A 28,000-nucleotide genomic window follows, 5' to 3' on the forward strand; every position below is an offset into this window, starting at 1 on the left:
CCCAGTTAGAGGTTAAACATTGACAATTTGATAGCATTGAAAATACCTGTTGTTTCACTTGTTGATGTTGAAGCTGAAGTGCTTAAAGCTGTGGTTACCATTGTAGATGGTTCAGTTGATGTTGAAGCCATAGGTGATGTTGCTGTTGATGATAATAGAGTTGTCAGTGAAGTAAAGCAACACTCCAATTAATTACAGCAAAAAAACACATAAAAGGAACAGTATAAATTCAATAACATGAAAAAAAGTCATGAGGTATTTTAAAATTTGCAGCTTAGAAAGAGGGAGGCAGCCAGGGAGATAGGGGAAGTAAATGATCGCGATGGGAACCTAGTTGGAGATTCAGCAGGGATGAATAAGGCGTTTAGGGATTTCTACAGTAGGCGGTATAGGTCGGAAACCCCTACGGGGCCGGAGGGGATGAGGTGCTTCTTGAAGGGCTGAATTTCCCAAAGGTGGACGGGGAGCTGGTAGAAGGGCTGGGGGCCCTAATCGGGTTGGAAGAGATAGTGGAGGGTCTGAAGGCCATGCAGGCTGGTAAAACCCCGGGGCCGGACGGGTACCCAGTGGAGTTTTATAAAAAGGTCTCTGGGAAATTGGGGCCGGTGTTGATGAGGATGTTCAATAAGGCAAGGGAAAGAGGGGTGCTGCCCTCGACGATGTCACAGGCCACAATTTCGCTGATGTTGAAGTGAACAAGAACCCAACACTCCAATTAATTACAGCAAAAAATGCATAAAATGAACAGTATAAATTCAATAACATGAAAAAAAGTCATGAGAGATTTTCAAATTTGCAAGTGCTCTGATACTTATTCGGAGATTACCCTGGATCTCCAAGTTAAGGAGTACAAATGGTATTCTTAAGTACGTTATTACAAGTTGTTTTGCTGTTAATATAGTTTTCGACTACTGGGAATACAAACTTGTCTGCTCAATTTTATTTATTGAGTTTACAATTTTATTTATTGAGGGAATATCATTGGTTGCATTTCTTTTACGCAAAAGCTGTCACCAACATTTGTAATTTATCCTGTCGATAATATTGCATTGGTACATTGCAATACATCATACCTGTTGACGCTGCTGTTGTAATTGTTGGTGAAGTGAACACAGTTGTGACTCCTTCTGTTGAAGTGCTTCCTTTCAGGGTTCCTGAAGATGTCATATATTCTAATCAGAGAAATGTCAATAAACAGTGAAAATCCCCTCCCTGGTAACATAATAAACGTGAAGAATAAACAATAATGTCACCGTGTTGAATTCATGCAGTTCAATTACTGCATTGTTCACTGAAAAATGAGGATGCAATCACTCCTTCCAGAAGATAGCGCTGGAGCGAGGCGACTCTCTGCGAGCTCGCTCCAACAGATCCACTTTTTACTGAACTTATACTCCATCTAATCTTTTAAAATTTAGTTCTAAGACTAACATTATTACTAACCTCTTTTATCTTTTCTTGCAGGCTTGACCATCCTCCGAGGCCCATGGAGACCTTTTTGACCCGCCCCTCCACGACCTGGAAGTGGATCGGGCCCAAACCGGAAGTGAAGCCCCAACCTCGACTTGGAGCCGACCCGGACCTCGGAGCTCCCAACCCGGCCAAACAACCGACGCCAGCACACGGATCGCCCGGCCCAGTCCCCAGAGCTCCCGACCTGACCCCCGACGACGAGACCCGGCCCAACTCGACCCCGAGAGACCCTCCCAGCGACCCGACCCGGAGAGGCCCGCCCAGCAACCTAAACTACCTGGAGATGGAAGAAAGAAAAATCCACGTGGTGGCCTGACCGGGCCTACTGATATGCCATCAATTAAGACAGAAAATGCAGAGTGAATTAACTATGGCTTTAATTGTCTTGCAACAGAGCTGGCAGCGTGCCCCAGAATGAGGCAGCGTGAGAGGTCGGCAGCTTATATACCCAATCCCAAGGAGGAGGAGCCACGACCAGAGCCAAAACCGTACAACATGTAATATAGTGGCAATACTGTACAACACGTAATACTGTGGCAGCACAATACAACACAGTGGTTTCACCACATTCACCCCCTGTTTAAGAAAAAAAAGTCCGGGGGTGGGGGGGGGCGGGGGGGGAGAGGGGGGGGGGTGGTGAAGTGAACAAATTGCGTCAGAGATTGAGTCTGACAGTGGCTTTGATTGTCCGCCATGACCGCCTCAGTTCCGGCTGTGGTGTGGGTATCGAAGTCGGCTGAAGCGTTTAGGCCTGCGTGTCCGGGAGCAAGACAGCTTCTGTGTTCTCAGGCAGGTGGGCAGCAACGGGGGAAGGGAGTTTAGGGTCGGGTCGAGTAGTAGTGGAGAGGGGAGGAATAGAGTCGGGAGTGCCGGTGACAGTCGCTGGGGAACCTGCGGGAGACGGTGTCCTCCCGCCCATCATGGTGAACCACGTAGGCGTACTGGGGATTTGCATGGAGGAGAAGGACCCTCTCTACCAGAGGTTACGGCTTAAGAGTCCTCACATGTCGTCGGAGGAGGACGGGCCCTGGAACCGTCAGCCAGGTCGGGAGCGAGACCCCTGAGGTGGACCCTCTGGGTAAGGCAAACATCCTCTCGTGGGGGGTCACATTAGTCGAGGTGCAGAGAAGCGACCGGATGAATTGGAGAGCATTTGGAAGGACCTCCTGCAGCGGGAGACTGGGAGACCTCTAGACCGTCGCGTTCTCCCTCTCCACCTGTCCGTTCCCCTCCATCTTGAAATCAATGCTGAGGCGTTCAAAGGGGCGTGAGGCCTTTACCAGGCGTGCTCTGTCTGGCCGATAGAAGTGTGGTTTGCACTCCGCGCAGACCTGGCAGTCCCTGGTTATGGTCCTGACCTCCTCGATGGAGTAAGGCAGGTTGCGGGCCTTGATATAATGGAAAAGCCGGGTGACCCCCGGGTGACAGAGGTCATTGTGGAGGCCCTGCAGTCAGTCTACTTGTGCGCTGGCACAAGTACCGCGGGAAAGGGCATCTGGAAGCTCATTAAGCTTCCCAGGACGATACTGGATATCATAGTTGTAGGTGGAGAGTTCGATCCTCCACTTCAATATCTTATCGTTGTTGATTTTGCCCCGCTGTGCGTCACTGAACATGAAGGCAACCGACCGTTTGTCAGTGAGGAGAGTGAATCGCCTGCCGGCCAGGTAATGCCTCCAATATCGCACAGCTTCCACAATGGGTTGGGCTTCCTTTTCGACGGAGGAGTCCCGTATTTCAGAGGCATGGAGGGTACGGGAGAAGACAGCCACGGGCCTTCCTGCTGGTTGAGGGTAGCGGTCAGGGCAAAGTCAGACGCATCGCACTCTACCTGGAATGGGATGGATTCGTCTACAGCATGCATCGCGGCTTTGGCAATATCCGCCTTGATGCGGTTGTAGGCCAGGCGAGCTCAGCCGTCAGAGGAAAAACAGTGGATTTGATGAGTGGGCGGGCCTTGTCCGCACAATTGGGGACCCACTGGGCACAGTACGAAAAGAACCCCAGGCATCTCTTCAGGGCCTTGGGGCAGTGGGGGAGTTGCAGGAGGGGGCGCATGTGGTCGGGCCCTAGGACTCCATTTTCCATGACGTAGCCAAGAATGGCTAGTCGGGCTATGCGGAAAACGCATTTCCCTTATTATGTCAGATTAAGGAGCTGGGCAGTGTGGAGGAATTTCTTGAGGTTAGCGTCGTGGTCCTGCTGATCGTGGCCGCAGATGGTGACATTATCTAGATACGGGAACGTGGCCCGCAGCCCGTACTGGTCAACCATTCGGTCCATCGCTCGCTGGAAGACCGAGACCCCATTGGTGACGCCGAAGGGCACCCGGAGAAAGTGGTAGAGGAGGCAGCTGCCTCGAAGGCAGTGTACTGGCGGTCCTCCGGGCGAATAGGGAGCTGGTGGTACGCGGGCTTCAGGTCCACGGTGGAGAAGACCCGGTACTGCGCAATCTGATTGACCATGTCAGATAGGCGGGGGAGGGGGTACGCATCGAGCAGCGTGTATCGGTTGGTGGTCTGACTGTAGTCGATGACCATCCGATGGTTCTCCCCAGTCTTGACAACCACCCCTTGAGCTCTCCAGGGGCTGTTACTGGCCTCTATGATCCCTTCCCGCAGGAGCCGCTGAACCTCCGACCTGATGAAGGTCATGTCCCGAGCACTGTTTCGTTTGCCCTTAGTGGCGACGGGCTTACAGTCTGGGTGAGGTTGGCGAAGAGTGAGGGAGGGGCGACCTTAAGGGTCGAGAGGCTACAGCCGGGAGTGGGGGCAGGAATCCATCGAACTTCAGGGTGATACTCTGGAGGTTGCACTGGAAGTCCAGACCCAGAAGAACTTCCGCGCAGAGGTGTGGGAGGACGTAGAGCCTAAAATTTTTGAAAACTACGCTCCGTACCGTGAGAGTCACGACACAGTACCCACGGATTTGCACGGTATGCGACCCAGAGGCCAGGCAGATTCTCTGGGCTGTGGGTAAAACGGGAAGGGAGTAGCGCCGTACCGTGTCCGGGTGAATGAAGCTGTCTGTGCTCCCGGAGTCAAAAAGGCAGGCCGTCTCGTGGCCGTTGATCCGGACCGCCATCATAGATTTTGCGAGGTGACGAGGCCAAGACTGGTCTAGGGTGATGGAGGCGGCCACGGGACAGCGGGCTGGCTTCGGACGGCGGGCGGGCTTCGGACAGCGGGCGGGCCGGTCAAGAGTAGCAGAAGCCAGCTGACGGACGGGCGAGCCGGGGTTCCGGGAGGCGGCGGTGAACTTCAAAAATGGAGTCGGAGATACGGCGGTGGACTTTAAAAGTGGCATCGGAGATGCAGTGGCGGACTTCAAAAATGGCGTCGAAGATGGCGGTGCCCCTGACGTCCACAAGGGTGCCGGGTGGTCAGAGGCATAGGCACCCAGGTTACAGAAGGCCACCTCCAGCGATTCAGCATGCTGCACCGTTTCCCGGAGGTCGAGTGTCTCCCTCTCTAACAGGTGCTGGCGAACGCAGTGTGAGTCAATGCCGGCAACATAGGCGTCCCGGATCAGAGGTTCGGGGTGCTTGTTAGCCGACGCTGCCTCGCAGTTGCAGACCCTACTGAGCACCCGCAAAACGTGCAGAGATTCTGCCAGCAACTCTCCAGGGCGCTGACGCCGCAGGCAACAAGGTGCCTGGCGAACAGTCCGTTAACCCGTTTCACATATCGTCCTTTCAAGAGATTAATGGCTTCATCAAACGAGGCCGCGTCCCGGAAGATGAGAAACATTCGCGGGCTCATCCGGGAGATGAGGACTCGCAGCTTGTGCTCCTCGGTGACAGCGACAGAATTGATGAAAGATTCTAGACAGTGTAGCCAGTGTGTGAAGATGACATCGGCGTCGGCTGATTGGGGGTCTATCTGCAGGAGGTCCGGTTTGAGGCCCGGATCCATGTTAAACAGCTCTTTAATTTAATGTAAGTCAATTAAATTGATATGCCATCAATTAAGACGGAAAACGCAGAGTGAATTAACTATGGCTTTAATTGACTTACAACAGAGCTGGCAGCGTGCCCCAGAATGAGGCAGTGTGAGAGGTCGCAGCTTATATACCGAGGCCCTAGGGGGAGGAGCCACGGGCAGAGCCAAAACCGTACAACATGTAATATAGCGGCAATACTGTACAACACGTAATACTGTGGCAGCACAATACAACACAGTGGTTTCACCACACCTACTTCAAGACCCGACCCCAGGAATGCCCAGGGACGGAACAGACCATGGGACTCAGCCCAACCTGCCTCAGGAAGTCCCTGCCCACGACCCAGGACCCCCAAAGTGGCGGAGACCCCGCGCAAGGACCCGAACACACTGCAAGGTATTCACTTGCCCGCAAAACGCTGGGACCTATTCGGATCGTAAACATGCCCCCCTAGCAACCCCTCTACCTCAACCAGCGTCCGGGATCCTGCCAGACGCGACCCCGGAAACGTAACCAGTGCCCTTGTCCCCGCTAGCGCCCTGGACCCCGCCCGACGCAACCACCTACCTTCCACAAGGTCAGACTTCTCCCATTGGATCTGACTTCTCCCATCGGATCCCAGGATCATGCAGCCGCAGCCGCTGACTGAGGAAGCGAGGGAAACGCGGTGGTCTGTAGGTTAGGCTGAAGCTACGCAGTTTCAAGACCCCTCTCCCCAGCATACTCCTGACAAACATCCAAGCGATCGAAAACAAGCTGGATGAACTTAACGCCAGACTTACCTCCCAGAGACAAGTAAGAGACTGCTGTGAGCTCTGTTTCACAGAGACATGGCTCACCCCCGCCTCACCGGACTGTGCCATATAACCTGAAGGCTTCTCAATTCACCGGGCGGACCGCATCGTGTCATCAGGCAAAGCGAAGGGTGCAGGGGTTTGCCTCCTCATCAACTCCTCCTGGTGCTTGGATGTGGGGGCCCTGGTGACCTATTGCTCCCCGGACCTGGAATACCTGACCGCGAAGTGCCGCCCATAATATCTTCCACGGAGTTCGCTTCAGCCATTATCACAGCGGTCTACATCCCACCCCAGGCAGAAGTGTGGAAGGCCCTGGACGAACTGTACACAGTTATAGACAACTACGAAACAGAACATCCGGAGGCCTTGTTCATCCTTGCCGGAGAATTCAACAAGGCCAACTCAAGAGTGTACTGCCAAAATTCCACCAGCACATCTCCTGTCCCACCAGGGGCGACAACACTCTTGACCACTGTTACTCAAAAATCAAGGGCGCCTACCGTTCCATCCCCCGACCGCACTTTGGGAAATCAGACCATAAGACGGTGCTCCTTCTCTCGGCATACAAGCAGAAACTCAAGCGGGAGAATCCAGTTAAGAAGGTTGTGCAGTGCTGGTCCGAGGAAACAGAAGAGCTCTTACATGACTGCTCAGAGACAGTGGACTGATCCATATTTAAGAACTCAGCGACCAACTTAAATGAGTATGCCACCACTGTCACAGACTTCATCAGCAAATGTGTGGACGACTGCGTGCCAAAGAAAGCAGTACGTACGTTCCCCAACCGGAAACCATGGCTCAATCGCGAGATTGACTCCCTACTGAAGGACAGATCTGAGGCGTTCAAGTCAGACGACCCTGACCTATACAAGAAATCCAGGTACAACCTCCGCAAATATCAAACCAAGCTAGAGTCACAGACAGACTCTCGGCGGTTGTGGCAAGGACTAAGCAACCTGACGGGCTACAAAGCGAAGCCGAGCAGTATCTCCAGCAGCACACCCCTCTCCGATGAACTCAATGCATTCTATGCTCGGTTCATGCAGGTAACCAACAATCCGCTGTCGAGTACCCCAGCAGCCCATAACTCACCCGTACCACTATCCCAGCTTCCGAAGTCAGATCGGTCTTCCTGAAAGTGAATCCTCGGAAGGGGACGGGCCCGGACGGGAACCCTGGTCGTGCACTCAGAGCCTGCGCGGACCAGCTGGCAGAGGTATTCGCGGACATCTTTAACCTGACCCTACTCCACTCCGAGGTCCCCACCTGCTTCAAGAAGACCACCATTATACTGGTGCCAAAGAAGAACCAGGCAACGTGCCTCAATGACTACTGTTCAGTTGCCCTGACTTCAGTTGTAATGAAGTGCTTCGAGAGGTTGATCATAAAGCGCATCACCTCCATACTCCCAGAACGCCTTGATCCACTGCAATTCGCATACCGTCACAACCGGCCGACAGCAGACACCATTTCCCTTGCCCTACACTCATCCCTAGAGCATCTCTACAACAAGGACTCCTACATCAGACTCCTATTTATTGACTACAGCTCCGCCTTCAACACCATAATCCCAGCCAAGCTCATATAAAAGCTCCAAAACCTGACACTTGGCTCCCCACTCTGCAACTGGATCCTCGATTTTCTGACCAACAGACCACAATCAGTAAGAATGAACAACAACACCTCCTCCACAATAGTCCTCAATACCGGGGCCCTGCAAGGCTGCGTACTTAGCCCCCCTACTCTACTCCCTGTACACACACGACTGCATGGCAAAATTTGGTTCCAACTCCATCTACAAGTTTGCTGACGATACGACCATAGTGGGCCGGATCTCGAATAATGACGAGTCAGAATACAGGAGGGAGATAGAGAACCTAGTGGAGTGGTGCAGCGACAATAATCTCTCCCTCAATGCCAGCAAAACTAAAGAGCTAGTCATTGACTTCAGGAAGCAAAGTACTGTACACACCCCTGTCAGCATCAACGGGGCCGAGCTGGAGATGGTTAGCAGTTTCAAATTCCTAGGGGTGCACATCTCCAAAAATCTGTCCTGTCCACCCACATCGACGCTGCCACCAACAAAGCACAACAGCGCCTATACTTCCTCAGGAAACTAAGGAAATTCGGCATGTCCACATTAACCCTTACCAACTTTTACAGATGCACCATAGAAAGCATCCTATCTGGCTGCATCACAGCCTGGTATGGCAACTGCTCAGCCCAGGACCGCAAGAAACTTCAGAGAGTCGTGAACACAGCCCAGTCCATCACAAAAACCTGCCTCCCATCCATTGACTCCTTTTACACCTCCCACTGACTGGGGAAAGTGGGCAGCATAATCAAAGATCCCTCCCACCCGGCTTACTCACTCTTCCAACTTCTTTCATCGGGCAGGAGATACAGAAGTCTGAGAACACGCACAAACAGACTCAAAAACAGCTTCTTCCCTGATGTTACCAGACTCCTAAGTAACCCTCTTATGGACTGACCTCATTAACACTACACCCTGGATGCTTCATGCGATGCCGGTGCTTATGTAGTTACATTGTATACCTTGTGTTGTCCTATTATGTATTTTCTTTTCTTCCCTTTTCTTCCCATGTACTTAATGATCTGTTGAGCTGCTCGCAGAAAAATACTTTTCACTGTACCTCGGGACAAGTGACAATAAACAAATCCAATCCAATCCAATATATTTGCATCGGGAGTGAATGAGAAATTGAGACAGGAAAATTTGATATCTCTGCATTGTGGTGATGTGCATCAATGTAAATATATGTCGGCTAGCTAGACACTAGAGGGAGCACCAGAAACATCACACACACACGCTCAACCAATAGATCAGTTAGATAGGATATGACCAATGGACATTCACGATACACAAGGAGGTGACACGACCACAGGGGGGCATTACACCAACCCATATATAAAGGACACCACACACATGATCAGCCTCTTTCCAGTGGAGACAGTCAGTGAGTAGAGACACAGGGTTGATTCAATATTAGACCCATCACGTGGATTGCAGCAGCTGGTTAGTCAGTCTGGATAGCTATAGTAGGATTAGCAGTAATATCGAACCCGAGTAATAGAAGTGTAAATAGTTTAATAAACGTGTTGAAGTTATCTCCACATCTGAACCTTCCTTTGTCAGGTGCACCACAAGGAAGCCGCTTATGTTACACCTACAACATAACAAATCATGCATGAATTCAAATATGTTGAAGGTTTTGGAGATGTCCTGAATTTTGATGGCTAGGCTGATATTTTGAAGTACCTTGTAACATAAGAACATAAGAACATAAGAATTAGGAACAGGAGTAGGCCCCTCGTGCCTGCTCCGCCATTTAATGAGATCATGGCTGATCTTTGTGGACTCAGCTCCACTCTCCGGTCCGTCCACCATATCCCCGAATCCCTTTATTCTTTAGAAAGGCATCTATCTTTTTCTTAAAAACGTTTAAAGAAGGAGCCTCAACTGCTTCACTGGGCAAAGAATTCCAGAGATTCACAACCCTTTGGGTGAAGAGGTTCCTCCTACACTCCGTCCTAAATCTACCTCCCCTTATTTTGAGGCTATGCCCCCTAGTTCTGCTTTCCCCGACCAGTGGAAACAACCTGCCCGCATCTATCCTATCTATTCCCTTCATAATTTTATATGTCTTAATAAGATCCCCCCGCATCCTTCTAAACTCCAAAGAGTACAGTCCTAGTCTACTCAACCTCTCGTCATAATCTAATCCCCTCAACTCTGGGATCAACCTAGTGAATCTCCTCTGCACTCCCTCCAGTGCCAATATGTCCTTTCTCAGGTAAGGAGACCAAAACTGAACACAATACTCCAGATGCGGCCTCACCAACACCCTATACAATTGCAGCATAACCTCACTAGTCTTGAACTCCATTCCTCTAGCAATGAAAGACAAAACTCGATTAGCCTTCTTAATCACCTGTTGCACCTGCACGCCAACTTTTTGCGACTCGTGCACCAGCACACCCGGGTCCCTCTGCACAGCAGCATGTTTTAACATCTTAACGTTTAAATAATAATCCATTCTGCTGTTATTCCTCCCAAAATGGATAGCCTCACACTTGGCAACATTGAATTCCATCTGCCAGACCCTAGCCCATTCACCTAACCTATCCAAATCCTTCTGCAGACTTCCGGTATCCTCTGCCCTTTTTGCTTTACCACTCATCTTAGTGTCGTCTGCAAACTTTGACACATTGCACTTGGTCCCCAACTTCAAATCGTCTATGTAAATTGTGAACAACTGCGGGCTCAACACTGATCCTTGGGAGACCCCACTAGTTACAGGTTGCCAACCAGAGAAAGACCCATTTATCCCCACTCTCTGCTTTCTGTTAGTTAACCAATCCTCTACCCATGCTACCACTTTACCCTCAATGCCATGCATCTTTAGTTTATGCAGCAACCTTTTGTGTGGTACCTTGTCAAAAATATTGAATTGCTACATTGCAATAGATCATACCTGTTGTCGCTGCTGTTGTAGTTGTTGGGGAAGTTGTGATTGCTTCTGTTGAAGTGCTTTCTTTTGAGGTTCCGGTTGATGTCATATATTCTAACCATACAAATGATAATTAACAGTGAAAAACAGTTCATATGATAACTTGCAGACGCGATTCAGCGTTCACCTTGTATCCGGCACAGACCTGGGCGTAACGGGTGAATCCCGGGAGAACCCCCAATATGATGGGAAAGATCCAGAATTCATAATTATATGAGGCATTTAAATGAGTCATTTAAATTCCCGGACACCAGATTCACCTGGTGCCCGGAAACCAACGACTGTGCCAGTGAGACCTCGCACTCTGTTGGGACAGCCACAGGGCTGATCATTAATTTGCCGCATGCGCAGGAGAAACTCCCTGTGCATATGCAGGAACACGCCAGCTGTTCTGTGCATGCGCCAGAACACACTGGCGCTCCTGCGCATGCGGCAAATTGTGCCAGCCGGCGGAGGCCCTTCAGCGCTGGTTGGCGGCGCCAACCACTCCAGCGCCGGCCTAGCCCCCAGAAGTGCGGACGATTCCGCACCTTCCGGGCGGCCTGACTCCGGAGTGATTCACGCCACTCTTTGGTGCCGGTACGGCCCGCCCCGCCGATTGCAGGCGAATCCTGCCCCAGGACTATTATTTCTATACGCGGGGGGAAGCAAATGGCTCTGTAAAGCAGTATGGGCTGGGAGGAATTGAATGAAGTTGTTGGTTGCACCTGACTGTTTATATTTGATGTTTTTTGCTATCTCTTTTCCTTTTTTCTGGATTTGTTTTGTTTCTCACTGTATTGTTGGTAATATTTGGGGAGAGGGATTGGGTGTGGGTTTCTGATTTCCTTCCTGGAATGTTTAATTATAAAGTTGGGTTCGAATGGCAGGGGTGGGGGGTCCTGTTGCTGATCTACTGTGTTATAACTTTGACTTTTCCCCAGGTGGAGGTCGTCCTGCTCGCAGTTATGCTCGTTAATGGAAGGGAAGTGGGGAGAGTGAGCTCCTGGCTGGTTACCTGGGAAAGGGGTGATTGTTGTTTCTTCTTCGTTAAGGTAACAAGCCTAGGTTTTCCTTGTTTGGGATGGTGGGCGACTGTTGGGTGGGTTGTTTGCTTGCTGCCCAGGGGTTGGTGGGTGGAGGGTTGTGGAGGGGGGTTAGGCGATGGGGAGATCGCTGAAGGTTTCTTTGTTTATGTACTGCTTTGAAGGGGGTGATGGCGGCCTTCTTGGGTGGGCTTGGAGCCGATACAAGTTGGGGCCTTGGTGGACTTCCTTGCGGGTGGGATGCGGCCGATCATAGTAGAAGGGGGCAACCAGGCTTGTTACATGGAATGTGAGGAGGTTAAATGGGCCAGTTAAGAGGTCTCGGATGTTTTCCAATCTAAAGAGTTTGAAGGTGTCGGAGACACATCTGAGAGTTCAGGATCAGACAAGACTCCGGAAAGGGTGGGTAGGGCAAGTGTTCCACTCGAGTTTTGATGCAAGGACGAGAGGGACCGTGGTGCTCCTCCAGCTTTAACATATACCACCCTGTTGCAGATCGATTCCCTTTACTGGCAAAGCTCTCCATGATTAGGCAGCTTATCATCGTGACCTGTCCTCTGATGTTCAATCCACTAAAGCCGATGTCCAAACTCTGCATTTAGATTCTAATATTTATCTCCCCCTTAATATTTAAAGTCTAAAATGGACCACCAACCATTTCTCATATGCTGTATGTCTAAGGTTTAAGGTACAAGGGGCAACGTTTAGAAGAAATGTGTGAGGCAATTAGTTTGGCAGAGGGTGGTGAGTGCTTGGAACTCATTGTCGGGAAGGTGGTGGAAGCAGGTAAGATAGGGACGTTCAAGAGGCAACTTGACAAATACATGAAAAGGATGGGATTAGAGGGGTACGGATCCCAGAAGTGCAGAAAATGTTAGTTTGGACAGGCATCATGATCTGCGCAGGCTTGGAGGGCCAAAGAGTCTGTTCCTATGCTGTAATCTTCTTTGTTCTTCAATCAAGACTGAAAATGCCATTCAAAAGATTTAGCTAATGTTCTACCATAAATTTGACAAGAAAACACTTATTTCCCAGCAGCTACCTTTCTCCCTGTTACCTTCCCACCTCCTCAGGGCACTTAAGGCTAGAAGCATTGTAAATTTGACCATTTAGATTTTATTTTATGACTTTACCTGTGGTAACATTCAAATTGCGTGTCAGCATTCTGTTGACCTTATCGATAAAGTGAATGTTCAGTATATAAGTTTGACCTGGGCTTAAATCAACAAAACTACAGGTGGTTCTGCTGAAGTTGAAAGTACAAAAATATGATCCATCTTCAGGAGATCTCTCAATAATATAACATCCACATGATTCGAAGGTCTGATCGATCCATCTTAAGGTGAAGTTCCAGTTTCCGACATTTTCTGTTGTAATGTTTCCAAGATCTGAAACAAAATATACCATAGAGAATAATTTAAGTTAATAATTAAGTAAAGTACGGAAGGATAGTAGTAAAAAGGGGACAAAAGGACAAATTAAATTAGATATCTCCTCGCTGGTATTTTAGGGTGCACTTTGAAACAGTAATAGAGACTGAGGACTGGAGAAGAGGGAGCATTACAATTATAAAAAAATGAAACATTAAAAAACTACAAAAATAGTGATCATTAAGCCTGACATCTGCAATAGTTAGAATATTGGCAGGCAGCCTGAAGTGAATAATGAGCACCTAGAGAAATGAAAAGGTATCAGCTTAGCTTTATGGAAGATAGTTAATGTACATAGTGGAAAAGAAGCACTCAGTAGATGAAGTGGGGGCTGAGTGTCCTGCCACGGAGTGGGAACTACGGCAGAACAGAAATATAAACCTTGTCCCTGCTGAGGTTTCTGGTCGGGTCATTTACATAAAACAAGGGTCAGCATCAATACATCTTGGATGCCAGTTGCATGCGGGCAAAGCTGGTAGTCTGGCTTTAAACATCTGGTGGAATTGAATTCAGTTTAATTTCTCATGGGTCCAATAGTACTTTCTCATCCAGCTATTTTTCAAAGTGTTCTAGGCCACACCCTTAACCTGCAATGTTCCTCTGGATAAAAACGGATGATGAAAATCTGAAATAAAAACATAAAATGCTGGAAATACTCAGCAGGCCTGGCAGCATCAGTGGAAAGATTAACAGAATCAATGCTTCAAGTAGAATATGACTCTTCTTCAGAACTGAAGGTAGGTAGAAATCTGATGGGTTATATTCTGTTGAAAGGAGGGGGGGGGGGGGAAGAACAAAGGGAAGGTCTGGGATCGAGAATGGAAGAGATTAATTGACAAAGATATCATGGAATAAAAGGCAAAGGGAGAGTAATGTGCCTTTGAGCTCCCTTAAAAAAATTCCACTCAATGGTAGGAACAAGTGGATTTCCAGCAACTTATGCCATCCTCCCTTCCTGTCTCCTTTTCATATTCCAGGTTCCTCTGATCTGTATGAAATTATTGCCGGTCCTTCACCGGACATGAGCCTCCCACAATCTGAAGACTTCACTTCACTGGAGTCTCTTCCATCACCTGTGTTGACCTGTTTGAATTACTGCCTCCATCCCACGGAAATTTATTATTTAAATTTTATCAATGCCTTTGTGCAGTTCTGCACAATAGATTTCTTCCTAATAAGGGAACTAAGGTGATAAGACAAAGGAAAAGGAATAAATTGTGGGAATTTGCCCCAGAATGGTCATTTTGTGAGTATGTACCCCAGCACTCATGGGAAATATGGATGGGAGATGAAGCTAAAATATTACGGATTAATTCTTGACTTGGATAGATATTAAGCAATCTCACTATTTGTTCATTGTTGGTGGAAGAGTTGCTTAATTTTGACCCAAATATCCAGCTGGAAATGCCAAATGAGCACTGCCGGATAAGTTGGAAAGTAGGGGCAGAAAAGGAAAGCTGGGGTGGGATTCTCACAGCCCGGGGCAGAGCCGGAGAATCCCCGTGACTGGCAGAGTGTAGAATCGGTGCCATTGGCGCTGGCATAGTTGGCGCGGTAGTCCTGTGCCATGTTGCGTCGGGTCCGGCCGTTGAAGGAAGCCACTGCGCATGTGTGCATTGGCGCGGCGCCACTGCGCAGGCGCAGATCCCGCGGTGCCCAGTTCGCGTCGGGATCGGCAACTGGAGCGGCGTGAACCACTCCAGTGCCGTGCTGGCCCCCTGTAGGGGGCCAGAATTAGTCGTGGGGTCGGCCCGTTCATGTCGTTGTAAAACGTGACGCCGTTTACGACAGCGTGGACACTCTGCCACGGGATTAGAGAATCCCGCCCCTGGTGACTGCTTCATAGAAGTGAGTTGGCAGGAACATCTTGAGGTGGAGGAAACAGGGTCTTCTCAGACAGACTATCATTAAATAAGATGAGGGTCCAGGAGATGCATTCAGGCTACTTCTGCTTCATGTAGAGCACTGAAAAAAACTAACCACAATTACTTTCCAATCAGCTTCCATTGGTCCTTTTAGGAATAATTAGTCCCACTGAGCAAATCATGCACTGTATGTGCTCTGCCTAGTAGAAGACCAATATTGCATTGGAATCATCAATACCTTACAGAATCCTGGATCAAATACTTTAATGAAGCTCCCATCTGCTTCAGGTTGGACCATTGGTAGTCAAATTAAAGGCCGTTTCAAAATCGACAAGATTCATTTTTGTTTCACTGTTACATTATTCATGCTGAAAATGAGGAAGTGGTGAGATAAAAATGGTCCCCAAGTGATCTGATTCCCTCAATTATGCTGTCTGTGAATGAACATCACTGCTGAGAGAGCGCTGGTCAGATTTCACCCTATCGATCATTTTAGACTATTTGGAAGGGAGATTTAGATCTTTTATGAGATTCCACATTGAAGCCATTAGAATAATAATCAGAGTATTTCTCCGTTCCTGAGACTAAGTGTTGACGCCGGGGCAAGATTCGTCGACTCCTACAACAGGAAAGCTGGCGCCGCACCTGGACCGATTCAGGTGCCAGAGGGCATGTAGTGGAGTGGCCTTGGGGACACCCATACGACCCATGGCATTAAGTTCACAGTGGGCAATCAGCTGTGTGCACAGCTGCATGGCTGCCTTGCAGGTTGCAGCCATGGTGTTCTGTGCCCATCCACCCTGACCCCACAGCACACCTCCAGGCCAGCCCCACTACTGCCCCGGGCCTGGCAGAAGCCCCCTGGTCAGCGTCATAATGATCAGCAATAATGGCGATATTGGACTCTTTCCTTACCCCCTCGCTCTCTCTCAGCCTGTTTCACAACTTTTAAAAGCACAAGTGGACCTCACCATTGTGAATTTCCCACCAGTGGAGACGGAGAATCGTAGAGGTCTCAGAGAATACTGAGTCAAGCCCGCTAATGAAATGCCAAAAGCGTTTACTGTACATGCGGAGTGGAACGCATTGATGCCGCTGTCGGGATACTGGAGAATTGCGATTTGGCGTGAAACCTGCACCTGCCACAATTTCAATATCAGAACTGATTCCCCGCCCAATCACGTTTCCTGATTCCGGCGTCAGCCGGCGGAGAATCCCGCCCAATGTGTTCAAAGTTTATCTTGGGTCATGCACCATGAGCAGGGCAAAAGCTGCCAATTATACTCACCGATATTCACCTCTAGTGACTTCGGTAGAACTGACTAACTGATGCGATGCTGCCTTTTTCGTACTATCACCGTAGCCAAATCTCTACCACAAGATTGTTGGGTGAATGATCAGAAGAATAAGTATTGGTTCCAGTGATTAGGAGCAGAATTACAAAGAGCTCTGGTTTGGTCACAGGTGGGGTGCTAGAAACATACCAGGATGTTTATTTTTAACATTGATACTGAATAGTTGGGTTGCAATAGTCTTTTCCATTCCTGGTATTTTACCGTAATTGGGAAGAGCCAAGACTTGTTTGTTGGTTTTCAAAAAGTAACATTTGAAATCTCTCTACTTTAGGATAAAAGAAACTTTGCATATTTGGTTGATTCTATACTTACTTACATTCTTCTGTCATAAAATCACAAAGAAGCAAATAATTAAAATGCTCAGGAATCATGGGCTGAATTCTCCGGCATCGGGATGCTCTGTTTTGCCGGCAGCCAGGGGGTTTCCCGATGGCGTGGAGCTGCCTCATAATGGGAAACCCCATTGACCAGCAACGAAATGGAGCATCTCGCCGATGTGCTGAACCAGAAATCTGGCATGGCGGGACGGAGAATCCAGCCCCATATATGTGAGAAATAAATGTTACAATACCTTGTTCAGTAAATTCAGGGCATGACGCTGTGGTAATCATTGTAGTTGTGCTGGGAGGTAGAGAATGTGTGGTAATTACATTGGTAGAATCAATGGTAGATGTTTCAATGGTTGAAGATAGAGAACTGAATTGTTGAGAAAATGATGTAGATCTTGTTGCTGCTCTGGAGGTTGTCATATTCTGCATAACTGTACAGAAAAAATTAAGATTAAACAGAGTCATCATAAAAGTAAACAAGGAATACGCGTGTGTGGTGAATTTGCACACTGTGCTTTTATTTCTGTCCTGTATTAGGTGAAATTCTATTCCATGTTCATTTCTAAGGGTTTCAATTTGAGGTTAGTTGCACGGTAGCACAGTGGTTAGCACTGTTGCATCACAGCACCAGGGTCCCAGGTAACTTCATTGCAGTGTGAATGTAAGTCTACTTGTGACAATAATAAAGATTATTATTATTATGAAATGAAAATCGCTTATTGTCACAAGTAGGCTTCAAATTAAGTTACTGTGAAAAGCCCCAAGTCGCCACATGAGAGAGCAAAATGAGATTTAAATATTTGAAATGTGCCCATAATTCAAACTTGTTGATGGTTTTGGAATTTGGAGTTTTGATGGCTGAACTGATATTGTAGCAACGGAAATGTAAGGCTATTCGCATGCAGGAAAACATTAAAATACGAAAGCCTTTACGATTCCACAAATATTGATTATGATATTCAAGGTGAGACTGGTTTGTGGCTTGTTTAACATCTGAGTTATCAGTTAGAGGTTAAACATTGACAATTGGATAGCACTGAAAATACCTGTTGTTTCACTTGTTGATGTTGAAGGTGAAGTGTATAAAACTGTGGTTACCATTGTAGATGGTTCAGTTGATATTGAAGTCAAAGGTGATGTTCCTGTTAATCATAACAGAGTGTCAGTGAAGTTGAACAATACTCCAAATAATTACAGCAAAATGCGCATAGGTTGTGCAAGTTAAGTTCAATAACATGAATACAAATCATAGGCGATTCCAAAATTTAGTAGTGCTGTGATACTTATTCGGAGACTACCCTGGACCTCCAAGTTAAGGAGTACATATTGTATTCTTAAATACGTTGTTACAAGATGTTTCACTGTTAATATAGAGTTTTTGACTACATGTAGTCCAAACTTTTCTGCTCAGTTTAAATCTTTGAGTCAATATCATTGGTTGCATATGCAAAACTGAATCACCAACATTTGTACTTTATCCTTTCAGTAATATGGATTGCTACATTACAATAGATCATACCTGGGGAAGTGAACACAGTTGTGACTGTTTCTGTTGAAGTCCTTCCATTTGTGGTTCCAGAAGATGTTGTGTATTCTAATCATACAAAAGTTAATTAACAGCGAAAAACAGAAACATGATAATTGTTGGCGTGATTCAGCTATCACCTTGCATCCGGCACGGATTCCGGTGTGCTGGGTGAATCCCATGAGATCACCAAATCGCGCTGGGCAAGTTCCAGAAATGCACATTTAATTGAGCTATTTAAATGAGTCATTCAAATACACAGACACCATACTCACACAGCGCCTAGGAACAAAAGAATTTGTGTGAGAACTCACCAGTGCGCCATTTAGATCTGGTCAACACAAACATGGGCCATGCATAACGGCACCTTGGGTACACCTCAGAAGGAATTAGAGACCCTGAGTGTTCAGGGACACAGGGTGGTATCCTGGAACCTGGGCACATTGGCATTGCCAGCATAGTATCCTGGCAAGTGCAACCTGGGTGACTGGTTTAGGCACTATGACACTGCCAGGGTGCCTGGATGGCACTGCAGGGTGCCATGCTGGAAGTGCCAGGGATCCTGGATGCCAGGTTGTATCTGTCAGGGTCCGGGCCCGGAGGGGCTTTACCAATTGGTCAGGGTGGGTGAGGGGGAGATCCCAACTTCCTAGAGACGTTTGGAGGGTGTGGAGGAGGTGTATAAACCTTGGAGGCTGATAAAGGTGGTGGTGGGGAAGTGATAGGGGCTGCTGTGCACATTGACCAAAATCGGCGATCTGTTCACCAGTAGGAAATCTCTCTGAGTGTGGCCTTGGTGAGGAGAAACTCCCAGAGGCCAAAGCAAACAGCAACATTCCATTGATAGCATCCACCGAGAAACAACCTACCCAATGCAAAATTTGATTTAAACATTTGTCCCCTGAATCGTTGTCCGTAAAGAATATACAGCAACGTCATCGAGTTGAATTCAAGCAGTTCGATGACAGCATTGCTCATTAAAAATGATTATGCAATGGCATGATCAGCGGAAGTGAATGAGATTTTTGTATGATGAAATTAAAGGAGCATCAATTATAACGGATACATGAATCAAGCTTTTAATGGCTATGCGACTAGTCAGATTCATTATTCGGAAAGATAGGAATGTCACTGCGTGAGTATGTATATTGATTTTATTTTGACATTAGTTCTTGAATGAAGAAGTAATTTGAGGCGTTGTGACAAGATGTACAAACGTCTCTGTGTTTGATTCACTTCAGTTCATTTGTGAGATAGCAAAATGAGATTTAAAAATTTGAAATGTGTCCATGAATTCAAACTTGTTGATGGTTTTGGAGATGTCCTGTGTTTTGCTGGCTGAACTGATATTGTAGCAACGGAAATGTAAGGCTATTCGCATGCAGAAAATCTTGAAAATACAAAGTCCTTTACAATTCCACAAATATTGATTGTGATATTCAAGGTGAGACTGGTTCGCTGCTTGTTTACCAGATGAGTTATCAGTTAGAGGTTAAACATTGACAATTGGATAGCACTGAAAATACCTGTTGTTTCACTTGTTGATGTTGAAGCTGAAGTGTATAAACCTGTGGTTACCATTGTAGATGGTTCAGTTGATATTGAAGTCAAGGGTGATGTTTCTGTTAATCATAACAGAGTGTCAGTGAAGTTGAACAATACTCCAAATAATTACAGCAAAATGCGCATAGGTTGTGCAAGTTAAGTTCAATAACATGAATACAAATCATGGGCGATTCTAACATTTATTAGTGCTATGATACTTATTCGGAGACTACCCTGGACCTCCAAGTTAAGGAGTACATATTGTATTCTTAAATACGTTGTTATAAGATGTTTCACTGTTAATATAGAGTTTTTGACTACATGTAGGCCAAACCTTTCTGCTCAGTTTAAATTTTTGAGTTTACAATATGTCAGTCAATATCATTGGTTGCATATGCAAAAGGTATCCCCAACATTTGTACTTTATCCTTTCAGTAATATGGATTGCTACATTACAATAGATCATACCTGGGGAAGTGAACACAGTTGTGACTGTTTCTGTTGAAGAGATTCCATTTGTGGTTCCAGAAGATGTCGTGTATTCTAATCATAGAAAAGTTAATTAACAGCAAAAAACAGAAACATGATTATTTTTGGCGCGATTCAGCTATCACCTTGCATCCGGCACAGATTCCGGTGTGCTGGGTGAATCCCAGGAGATCACCAAATCGCGCTGGGCAAGTTCCAGAAATGCACATTTAATTGAGCTATTTAAATGAGTCATTCAAATACACAGACACCATACTCACACAGCGCCTAGGAACAAAAGAATTTGTGTGAGAACTCACCAGTGCGCCATTTAGATCTGGTCAACACAAACGTGGGCCATGCAAAATGGCACCTTGGGTACATCTCAGAAGGAATTAGAGACCCTGAGTGTTCAGGGACACAGGGTGGTATCCTGGAACCTGGGTACATTGGCATTGCCAGCATAGTATCCTGGCGAGTGCAACCTGGGTGACTGGTTTAGGCACTATGACACTGCCAGGGTGCCTGGATGGCACTGCAGAGTGCCATGCTGGAAGTGCCAGGGATCCTGGATGCCAGGTTGTATCTGTCAGGGGCCGGGCCCGGAGGGGATTTGCCAATTGGTCAGGGTGGGTGAGGGGGAGATCCCAACTTCCTAGAGACGTTTGGAGGGTGAAGAAGAGGTGTAGAAACGTTGGAATCTGATAAAAGTGGTGGGGGGAAGTGATAGGGGCTGCTGTGCACATTGACCAAAATCGGCGATCTGTTCACCAGTAGGAAATCTCTCTGAGTGTGGCCTTGGTAAGGAGAAACTCCCAGAGGCCAAAGCAAACAGCACCATTCCATTGATAGCATCCACCGAGAAACAACCTACCCAATGCACCCAAAATTTGATTTAAACATTTGTCCCCTGAATCGTTGTCCGTAAAGAATATACAGCAACGTCATCGAGTTGAATTCAAGCAGTTCAATGACTGTATTGCTCATTAAAAATGATTATGCAATGGCATGATCAGCGGAAATGAATGAGATTTTTGTATGATGAAATTAAAGGAGCATCAATTATAACGGATACGTGAATCAAGCTTTTAATGGCTATGCGACTAGTCAGATTCATTATTCGGAAAGATAGGAATGTCACTGCGTGAGTATGTTTATTGATTTTATTTTGACATCAGTTCTTGAATGAAGAAGTAATTTGAGGCATTGTGACAAGAAGTACAAACGTCCCTGTGTTTGATTCACTTCAGTTCATTTGTGAGATAGCAAAATGAGTTTTAAAAATTTGAAATGTGTCCATGAATTCAAACTTGCTGATGGTTTTGGAGATGTCCTGTGTTTTGCTGGCTGAACTGATAGTGAAGCAACGGAAATGTAAGGCTATTCGCATGCAGGAAATCATGAAAATACGAAGGCCTTTACAATTCCACAAATATTGATTGTGATATTCAAGGTGAGACTGGTTCGCTGCTTGTTTAACATATGAGTTATCAGTTAGAGGTTAAACATTGACAATTGGATAGCACTGAAAATACCTGTTGTTTCACTTGTTGATGTTGAAGCTGAAGTGTCTAAACCTGTGGTCACCATTGTAGATGGTTCAGTTGATGTTGAAGTCAAGGGTGATGTTCCTGTTAATCATAACAGTGTCAGTGAAGTTGAACAATACTCCAAATAATTACAGCAAAATGCGCATAGTTGTGCAAGTTAAGTTCAATAACATGAATACAAATATTGGGCGATTCTAACATTTCTTAGTGCTGTGATACTTATTCGGAGACTACCCTGGACCTCCAAGTTAAGGAGTACATATTGTATTCTTAAATACGTTGTTATAAGATGTTTCACTGTTAATATAGAGTTTTTGACTACATGTAGTCCAAACTTTTCTGCTCAGTTTAAATTTTTGAGTTTACAATATATCAGTCAATATCATTGGTTGCATATGCAAAACGGAATTACCAACATTTGTACTTTATCCTGTCAGTATTGCTAAATTGCAATTGAACATACCTGGGAAAGTGAACACAGTTGTGACTGCTTCTGTTGAAGTGCTTTCTTTTGAGATTCCAGAAGATGTTGTGTATTCTAATCATAGAAAAATTAATAAATGCGAAAAACAGAAAAATGATTATTTGTGGGCGCCATTTAGCTATCACTTTGCACCCGGCACGGATCCGGGTGTGCTGGGTGAATCACAAGAGATCACCAAATCGCGCTGGGCAAGATCCAGAAATTCACATTTCATTGAGCCATTTAAATGAGTCATTCAAATACACGGATGCCAGACTCACCCGGCGCCCAGGAACAAAAGCGTGCCTGTGAGACCTCACCAGTGCGCCGTTTAGATCTGGTCGACACAAACAAGGGCCACGCATATAGGCACCTTAGGTACATCTCACAAGGCGTTAGAGACCCTGAGTGTTCAGGGTCACAGGGTGGTATCCTGGAACGTGGGCACCTTGGCATTGCCAGCCTAGTATCCTGGCAAATGCAACCTGGGTAACTGGATTAGGCACTATGACACTGTCAGGGTGCCTGGGTGGCACTGCAGGGTGCCATTCTGGAATTGCCAGAGCTCCTGGATGCCAGGTTGTATCTGACAGGGGTCGGGCCTGGAGGGGCTTTGCCAATTGGTGAGGGGGGTGAGGGAGAGTTTCCAGCGTCCTAGAGAAGTTTGGAGGGTGTGGAGGAGGTGTCGAAACCTTGGAGGCTGATAAAAGTGGTGGGGGGAAGTGAGAGGGACTGCTGTGCACGCTGACCGAAATCTGCAATCTGCTCACCAGCAAGAAATCTGTCTGGGTGTAGCCTTGGTGAGGAGAAATTCCCAGAGGCCAAAGCAAAGGGCAACATTCCATTGATAGCGGAGTGCTTCTCGGCACTGCATCCACCGAGAAACATCCCACCCAATGCACCCAAAATTTGATTTAAACATTTGTCCCCTGATTCGTTGTCCGTAAAGAATATACAGCAACGTCATCGAGTTGAATTCAAGCAGTTCGATGACAGCATTGCTCATTAAAAATGATTATGCAATGGCATGATCAGCGGAAGTGAATGAGATTTTTGTATGATGAAATTAAAGGAGCATCAATTATAACGGATACGTGAATCAAGCTTTTAATGGCTATGCGACGAGACAGATTCATTATTCGGATAGATAGGAATGTCACTGCCTGAGTATGTATATTGATTTTATTTTGACATCAGTTCTTGAATGAAGAAGTAATTTGAGGCACTGTGACAAGATGTACAAACGTGTCTGTGTTTGATTTACTTCAGTTCATTTGTGAGATAGCAAAATTAGTTTTAAAAATTTGAAATGTGTCCATGAATTCAAACTTGTTGATGGTTTTGGAGATGTCCTGTGTTTTGCTGGCTGAACTGATATTGAAGCAACGGAAATGTAAGGCTATTCGCATGCAGGAAATCTTGAAAATACAAAGTCCTTTACAATTCTACAAATATTGATTGTGATATTCAAGGTGAGACTGGTTCGCTGCTTGTTTAACATATGAGTTATCAGTTAGAGGTTAAACATTGACAATTGGATAGCACTGAAAATACCTGTTGTTTCACTTGTTGATGTTGAAGGTGAAGTGTATAAACCTGTGGTTACCATTGTAGATGGTTCAGTTGATATTGAAGTCAAGGGTGATGTTCCTGTTAATCATAACAGAGTGTCAGTGAAGTTGAACAATACTCCAAATAATTACAGCAAAATGCGCATAGGTTGTGCAAGTTAAGTTCAATAACATGAATACAAATCATGGGCGATTCTAACATTTATTAGTGCTGTGATACTTATTCGGAGACTCCCCTGGACCTCCAAGTTAAGGAGTACATATTGTCTTCTTAAATACATTGTTATAAAACGTTTCACTGTTAATATAGAGTTTTTGACTACATGTAGTCCAAACTTTTCTGCTCAGTTTAAATTTTTGAGTTTACAATATATCAGTCAATATCATTGGTTGCATATGCAATACTGAATCACCAACATTTGTACTTTATCCTTTCAGTAATATGGATTGCTACATTACAATAGATCATACCTGGGGAAGTGAACACAGTTGTGACTGTTTCTGTTGAAGTTCTTCCATTTGTGGTTCCAGAAGATGTCGTGTATTCTAATCATAGAAAAGTTAATTAACAGCGAAAAACAGAAACATGATTATTTTTGACGCGATTCAGCTATCACCTTGCATCCGGCACGGATGCTGGTGTGTTGGGTGAATCCCAGGAGATCACCAAATCGCGCTGGGCAAGTTCCAGAAATGCACATTTAATTGAGCTATTTAAATGAGTCATTCAAATACACAGACACCATACTCACACAGCGCCTAGGAACAAAAGAATTTGTGTGAGAACTCACCAGTGCGCCATTTAGATCTGGTCAACACAAACGTGGGCCATGCAAAACGGCACCTTGGGTACATCTCAGAAGGAATTAGAGACCCTGAGTGTTCAGGGACACAGGGTGGTATCCTGGAACCTGGGCACGTTGGCATTGCCAGCATAGAATCCTGGCAGGTGCAACCTGGGTGACTGGTTTAGGCACTATGACACTGCCAGGGTGCCTGGATGGCACTGCAGGGTGCCATGCTGGAAGTGCCAGGGATCCTGGATGCCAAGTTGTATCTGTCAGGGGCCGGGCCCGGAGGGGCTTTGCCAATTGGTCAGGGTGGGCGAGGGGGAGATCCCAACGTGCTAGAGACATTTGGAAGGTGAAGAGGAGGTGTAGAAACGTTGGAGGCTGATAAAAGTGGTGGGGGGAAGTGACAGGGGTTGCTGTGCACATTGACCAAAATCGGCGATCTGTTCACCAGTAGGAAATCTCTCTGAGTGTGGCCGTGGTAAGGAGAAACTCCCAGAGGCCAAAGCAAACAGCAACATTCCATTGATAGCATCCACCGAGAAACAACCTACCCAATGCACCCAAAATTTGATTTAAACATTTGTCCCCTGAATCGTTGTCCGTAAAGAATATACAGCAACGTCATCGAGTTGAATTCAAGCAGTTTAATGACAGTATTGCTCATTAAAAATGATTATGCAATGGCATGATCAGCGGAAATGAATGAGATTTTTGTATGATGAAATTAAAGGAGCATCAATTATAATGGATACATGAATCAAGCTTGTAATGGTTATGCGACTAGACAGATTCATTATTAGGAAAGATAGGAATGTCACTGCGTGAGTATGTTTATTTATTGATTTTATTTTGACATCAGTTCTTGAATGAAGAAGTAATTTGAGGCGTTGTGACAAGAAGTACAAACGTCTCTGTGTTTGATTCACTTCAGTTCATTTGTGAGATAGCAAAATGAGTTTAAAAAATTTGAAATGTGTCCATGAATTCAAACTTGTTGATGGATTTGGAGATGTCCTGTGTTTTGCTGGCTGAACTGATATTGTAGCAACGGAAATGTAAGGCTATTCGCATGCAGGAAATCTTGAAAATACAAAGTCCTTTACAATTCTACAAATATTGATTGTGATATTCAAGGTGAGACTGGTTCGCTGCTTGTTTAACATATGAGTTATCAGTTAGAGGTTAAACATTGACAATTGGATAGCACTGAAAATACCTGTTGTTTCACTTGTTGATGTTGAAGGTGAAGTGTATAAACCTGTGGTTACCATTGTAGATGGTTCAGTTGATATTGAAGTCAAGGGTGATGTTCCTGTTAATCATAACAGAGTGTCAGTGAAGTTGAACAATACTCCAAATAATTACAGCAAAATGCGCATAGGTTGTGCAAGTTAAGTTCAATAACATGAATACAAATCATGGGCGATTCTAACATTTATTAGTGCTGTGATACTTATTCGGAGACTACCCTGAACCTCCAAGTTAAGGAGTACATATTGTCTTCTTAAATACGTTGTTATAAAATGTTTCACTGTTAATATAGAGTTTTTGACTACATGTAGTCCAAACTTTTCTGTTCAGTTTAAATTTTTGAGTTTACAATATATCAGTCAATATCATTGGTTGCATATGCAAAACTGAATCACCAACATTTGTACTTTATCCTTTCAGTAATATGGATTGCTACATTACAATAGATCATACCTGGGGAAGTGAACACAGTTGTGACTGTTTCTGTTGAAGTTCTTCCATTTGTGGTTCCAGAAGATGTCGTGTATTCTAATCATAGAAAAGTTAATTAACAGCGAAAAACAGAAACATGATTATTTTTGGCGCGATTCAGCTATCACCTTGCATCCGGCACGGATTCCGGTGTGTTGGGTGAATCCCAGGAGATCACCAAATCGCGCTGGGCAAGTTCCAGAAATGCACATTTAATTGAGCTATTTAAATGAGTCATTCAAATACACAGACACCATACTCACACAGCGCCTAGGAACAAAAGAATTTGTGTGAGAACTCACCAGTGCGCCATTTAGATCTGGTCAACACAAACGTGGGCCATGCAAAACGGCACCTTGGGTACATCTCAGAAGGAATTAGAGACCCTGAGTGTTCAGGGACACAGGGTGGTATCCTGGAACCTGGGCACATTGACATTGCCAGCATAGTATCCTGGCAGGTGCAACCTGGGTGACTGGTTTAGGCACTATGACACTGCCAGGGTGCCTGGATGGCACTGCAGGGTGCCATGCTGGAAGTGCCATGGTTCCTGGATGCCAGGTTGTATCTGTCAGGGGCCGGGTCCGGAGGGGATTTGCCAATTGGTCAACGTGGGTGAGGGGGAGATCCCAACGTGCTAGAGACGTTTGGAGGGTGAAGAAGAGGTGTAGAAACATTGGAGGATGAAAAAAGTGGTGGGGGGAAGTGATAGGGGCTGCTGTGCACATTGACCAAAATCGGCGATCTGTTCACCAGTAGGAAATCTCTCTGAGTGTGGCCTTGGTAAGGAGAAACTCCCAGAGGCCAAAGCAAACAGCAACATTCCATTGATAGCATCCACCGAGAAACAACCTACCCAATGCACCCAAAATTTGATTTAAACATTTGTCCCCTGAATCGTTGTCCGTAAAGAATATACAGCAACGTCATCGAGTTGAATTCAAGCAGTTTAATGACAGTATTGCTCATTAAAAATGATTATGCAATGGCATGATCAGCGGAAATGAATGAGATTTTTGTATGATGAAATTAAAGGAGCATCAATTATAATGGATACATGAATCAAGCTTGTAATGGTTATGCGACTAGACAGATTCATTATTAGGAAAGATAGGAATGTCACTGCGTGAGTATGTTTATTTATTGATTTTATTTTGACATCAGTTCTTGAATGAAGAAGTAATTTGAGGCGTTGTGACAAGAAGTACAAACGTCCCTGTGTTTGATTCACTTCAGTTCATTTGTGAGATAGCAAAATGAGTTTTAAAAATTTGAAATGTGTCCATGAATTCAAACTTGTTGATGGTTTTGGAGATGTCCTGTGTTTTGCTGGCTGAACTGATATTGAAGCAACGGAAATGTAAGGCTATTCGCATGCAGGAAATCATGAAAATACGAAGGCCTTTACAATTCCACAAATATTGATTGTGATATTCAAGGTGAGACTGGTTCGCTGCTTGTTTAACATATGAGTTATCAGTTAGAGGTTAAACATTGACAATTGGATAGCACTGAAAATACCTGTTGTTTCACTTGTTGATGTTGAAGCTGAAGTGTCTAAAACTGTGGTTACCATTGTAGATGGTTCAGTTGATGTTGAAGTCAAGGGTGATG

General features: G+C 45.8%; 1 protein-coding gene across 1 annotated transcript; it reads right to left on the reverse strand.

Annotated features, from left to right (window-relative positions):
* Nucleotides 1-5: 5 nt before the first annotated feature.
* On the reverse strand, nt 6-28,000 carry LOC140389024 (uncharacterized). Its single transcript, XM_072473190.1, has 16 exons — nt 27,908-28,000; nt 26,369-26,443; nt 25,881-25,976; nt 24,342-24,416; nt 23,854-23,949; nt 22,300-22,374; nt 21,822-21,917; nt 20,287-20,361; nt 19,800-19,895; nt 18,268-18,342; nt 17,795-17,890; nt 16,991-17,179; nt 12,903-13,157; nt 10,709-10,798; nt 1,074-1,154; nt 6-142 (listed from the first exon to the last, which is right to left on the reverse strand). Exons 1-16 carry the CDS (start codon nt 27,960-27,962, stop codon nt 6-8), a joined length of 1,662 nt encoding a protein of 553 aa, XP_072329291.1. The 5' UTR covers nt 27,963-28,000.

Source organism: Scyliorhinus torazame, chromosome 14 (genome assembly GCF_047496885.1).
Source record: "Scyliorhinus torazame isolate Kashiwa2021f chromosome 14, sScyTor2.1, whole genome shotgun sequence".
Classification (NCBI taxonomy): domain Eukaryota; kingdom Metazoa; phylum Chordata; class Chondrichthyes; order Carcharhiniformes; family Scyliorhinidae; genus Scyliorhinus; species Scyliorhinus torazame.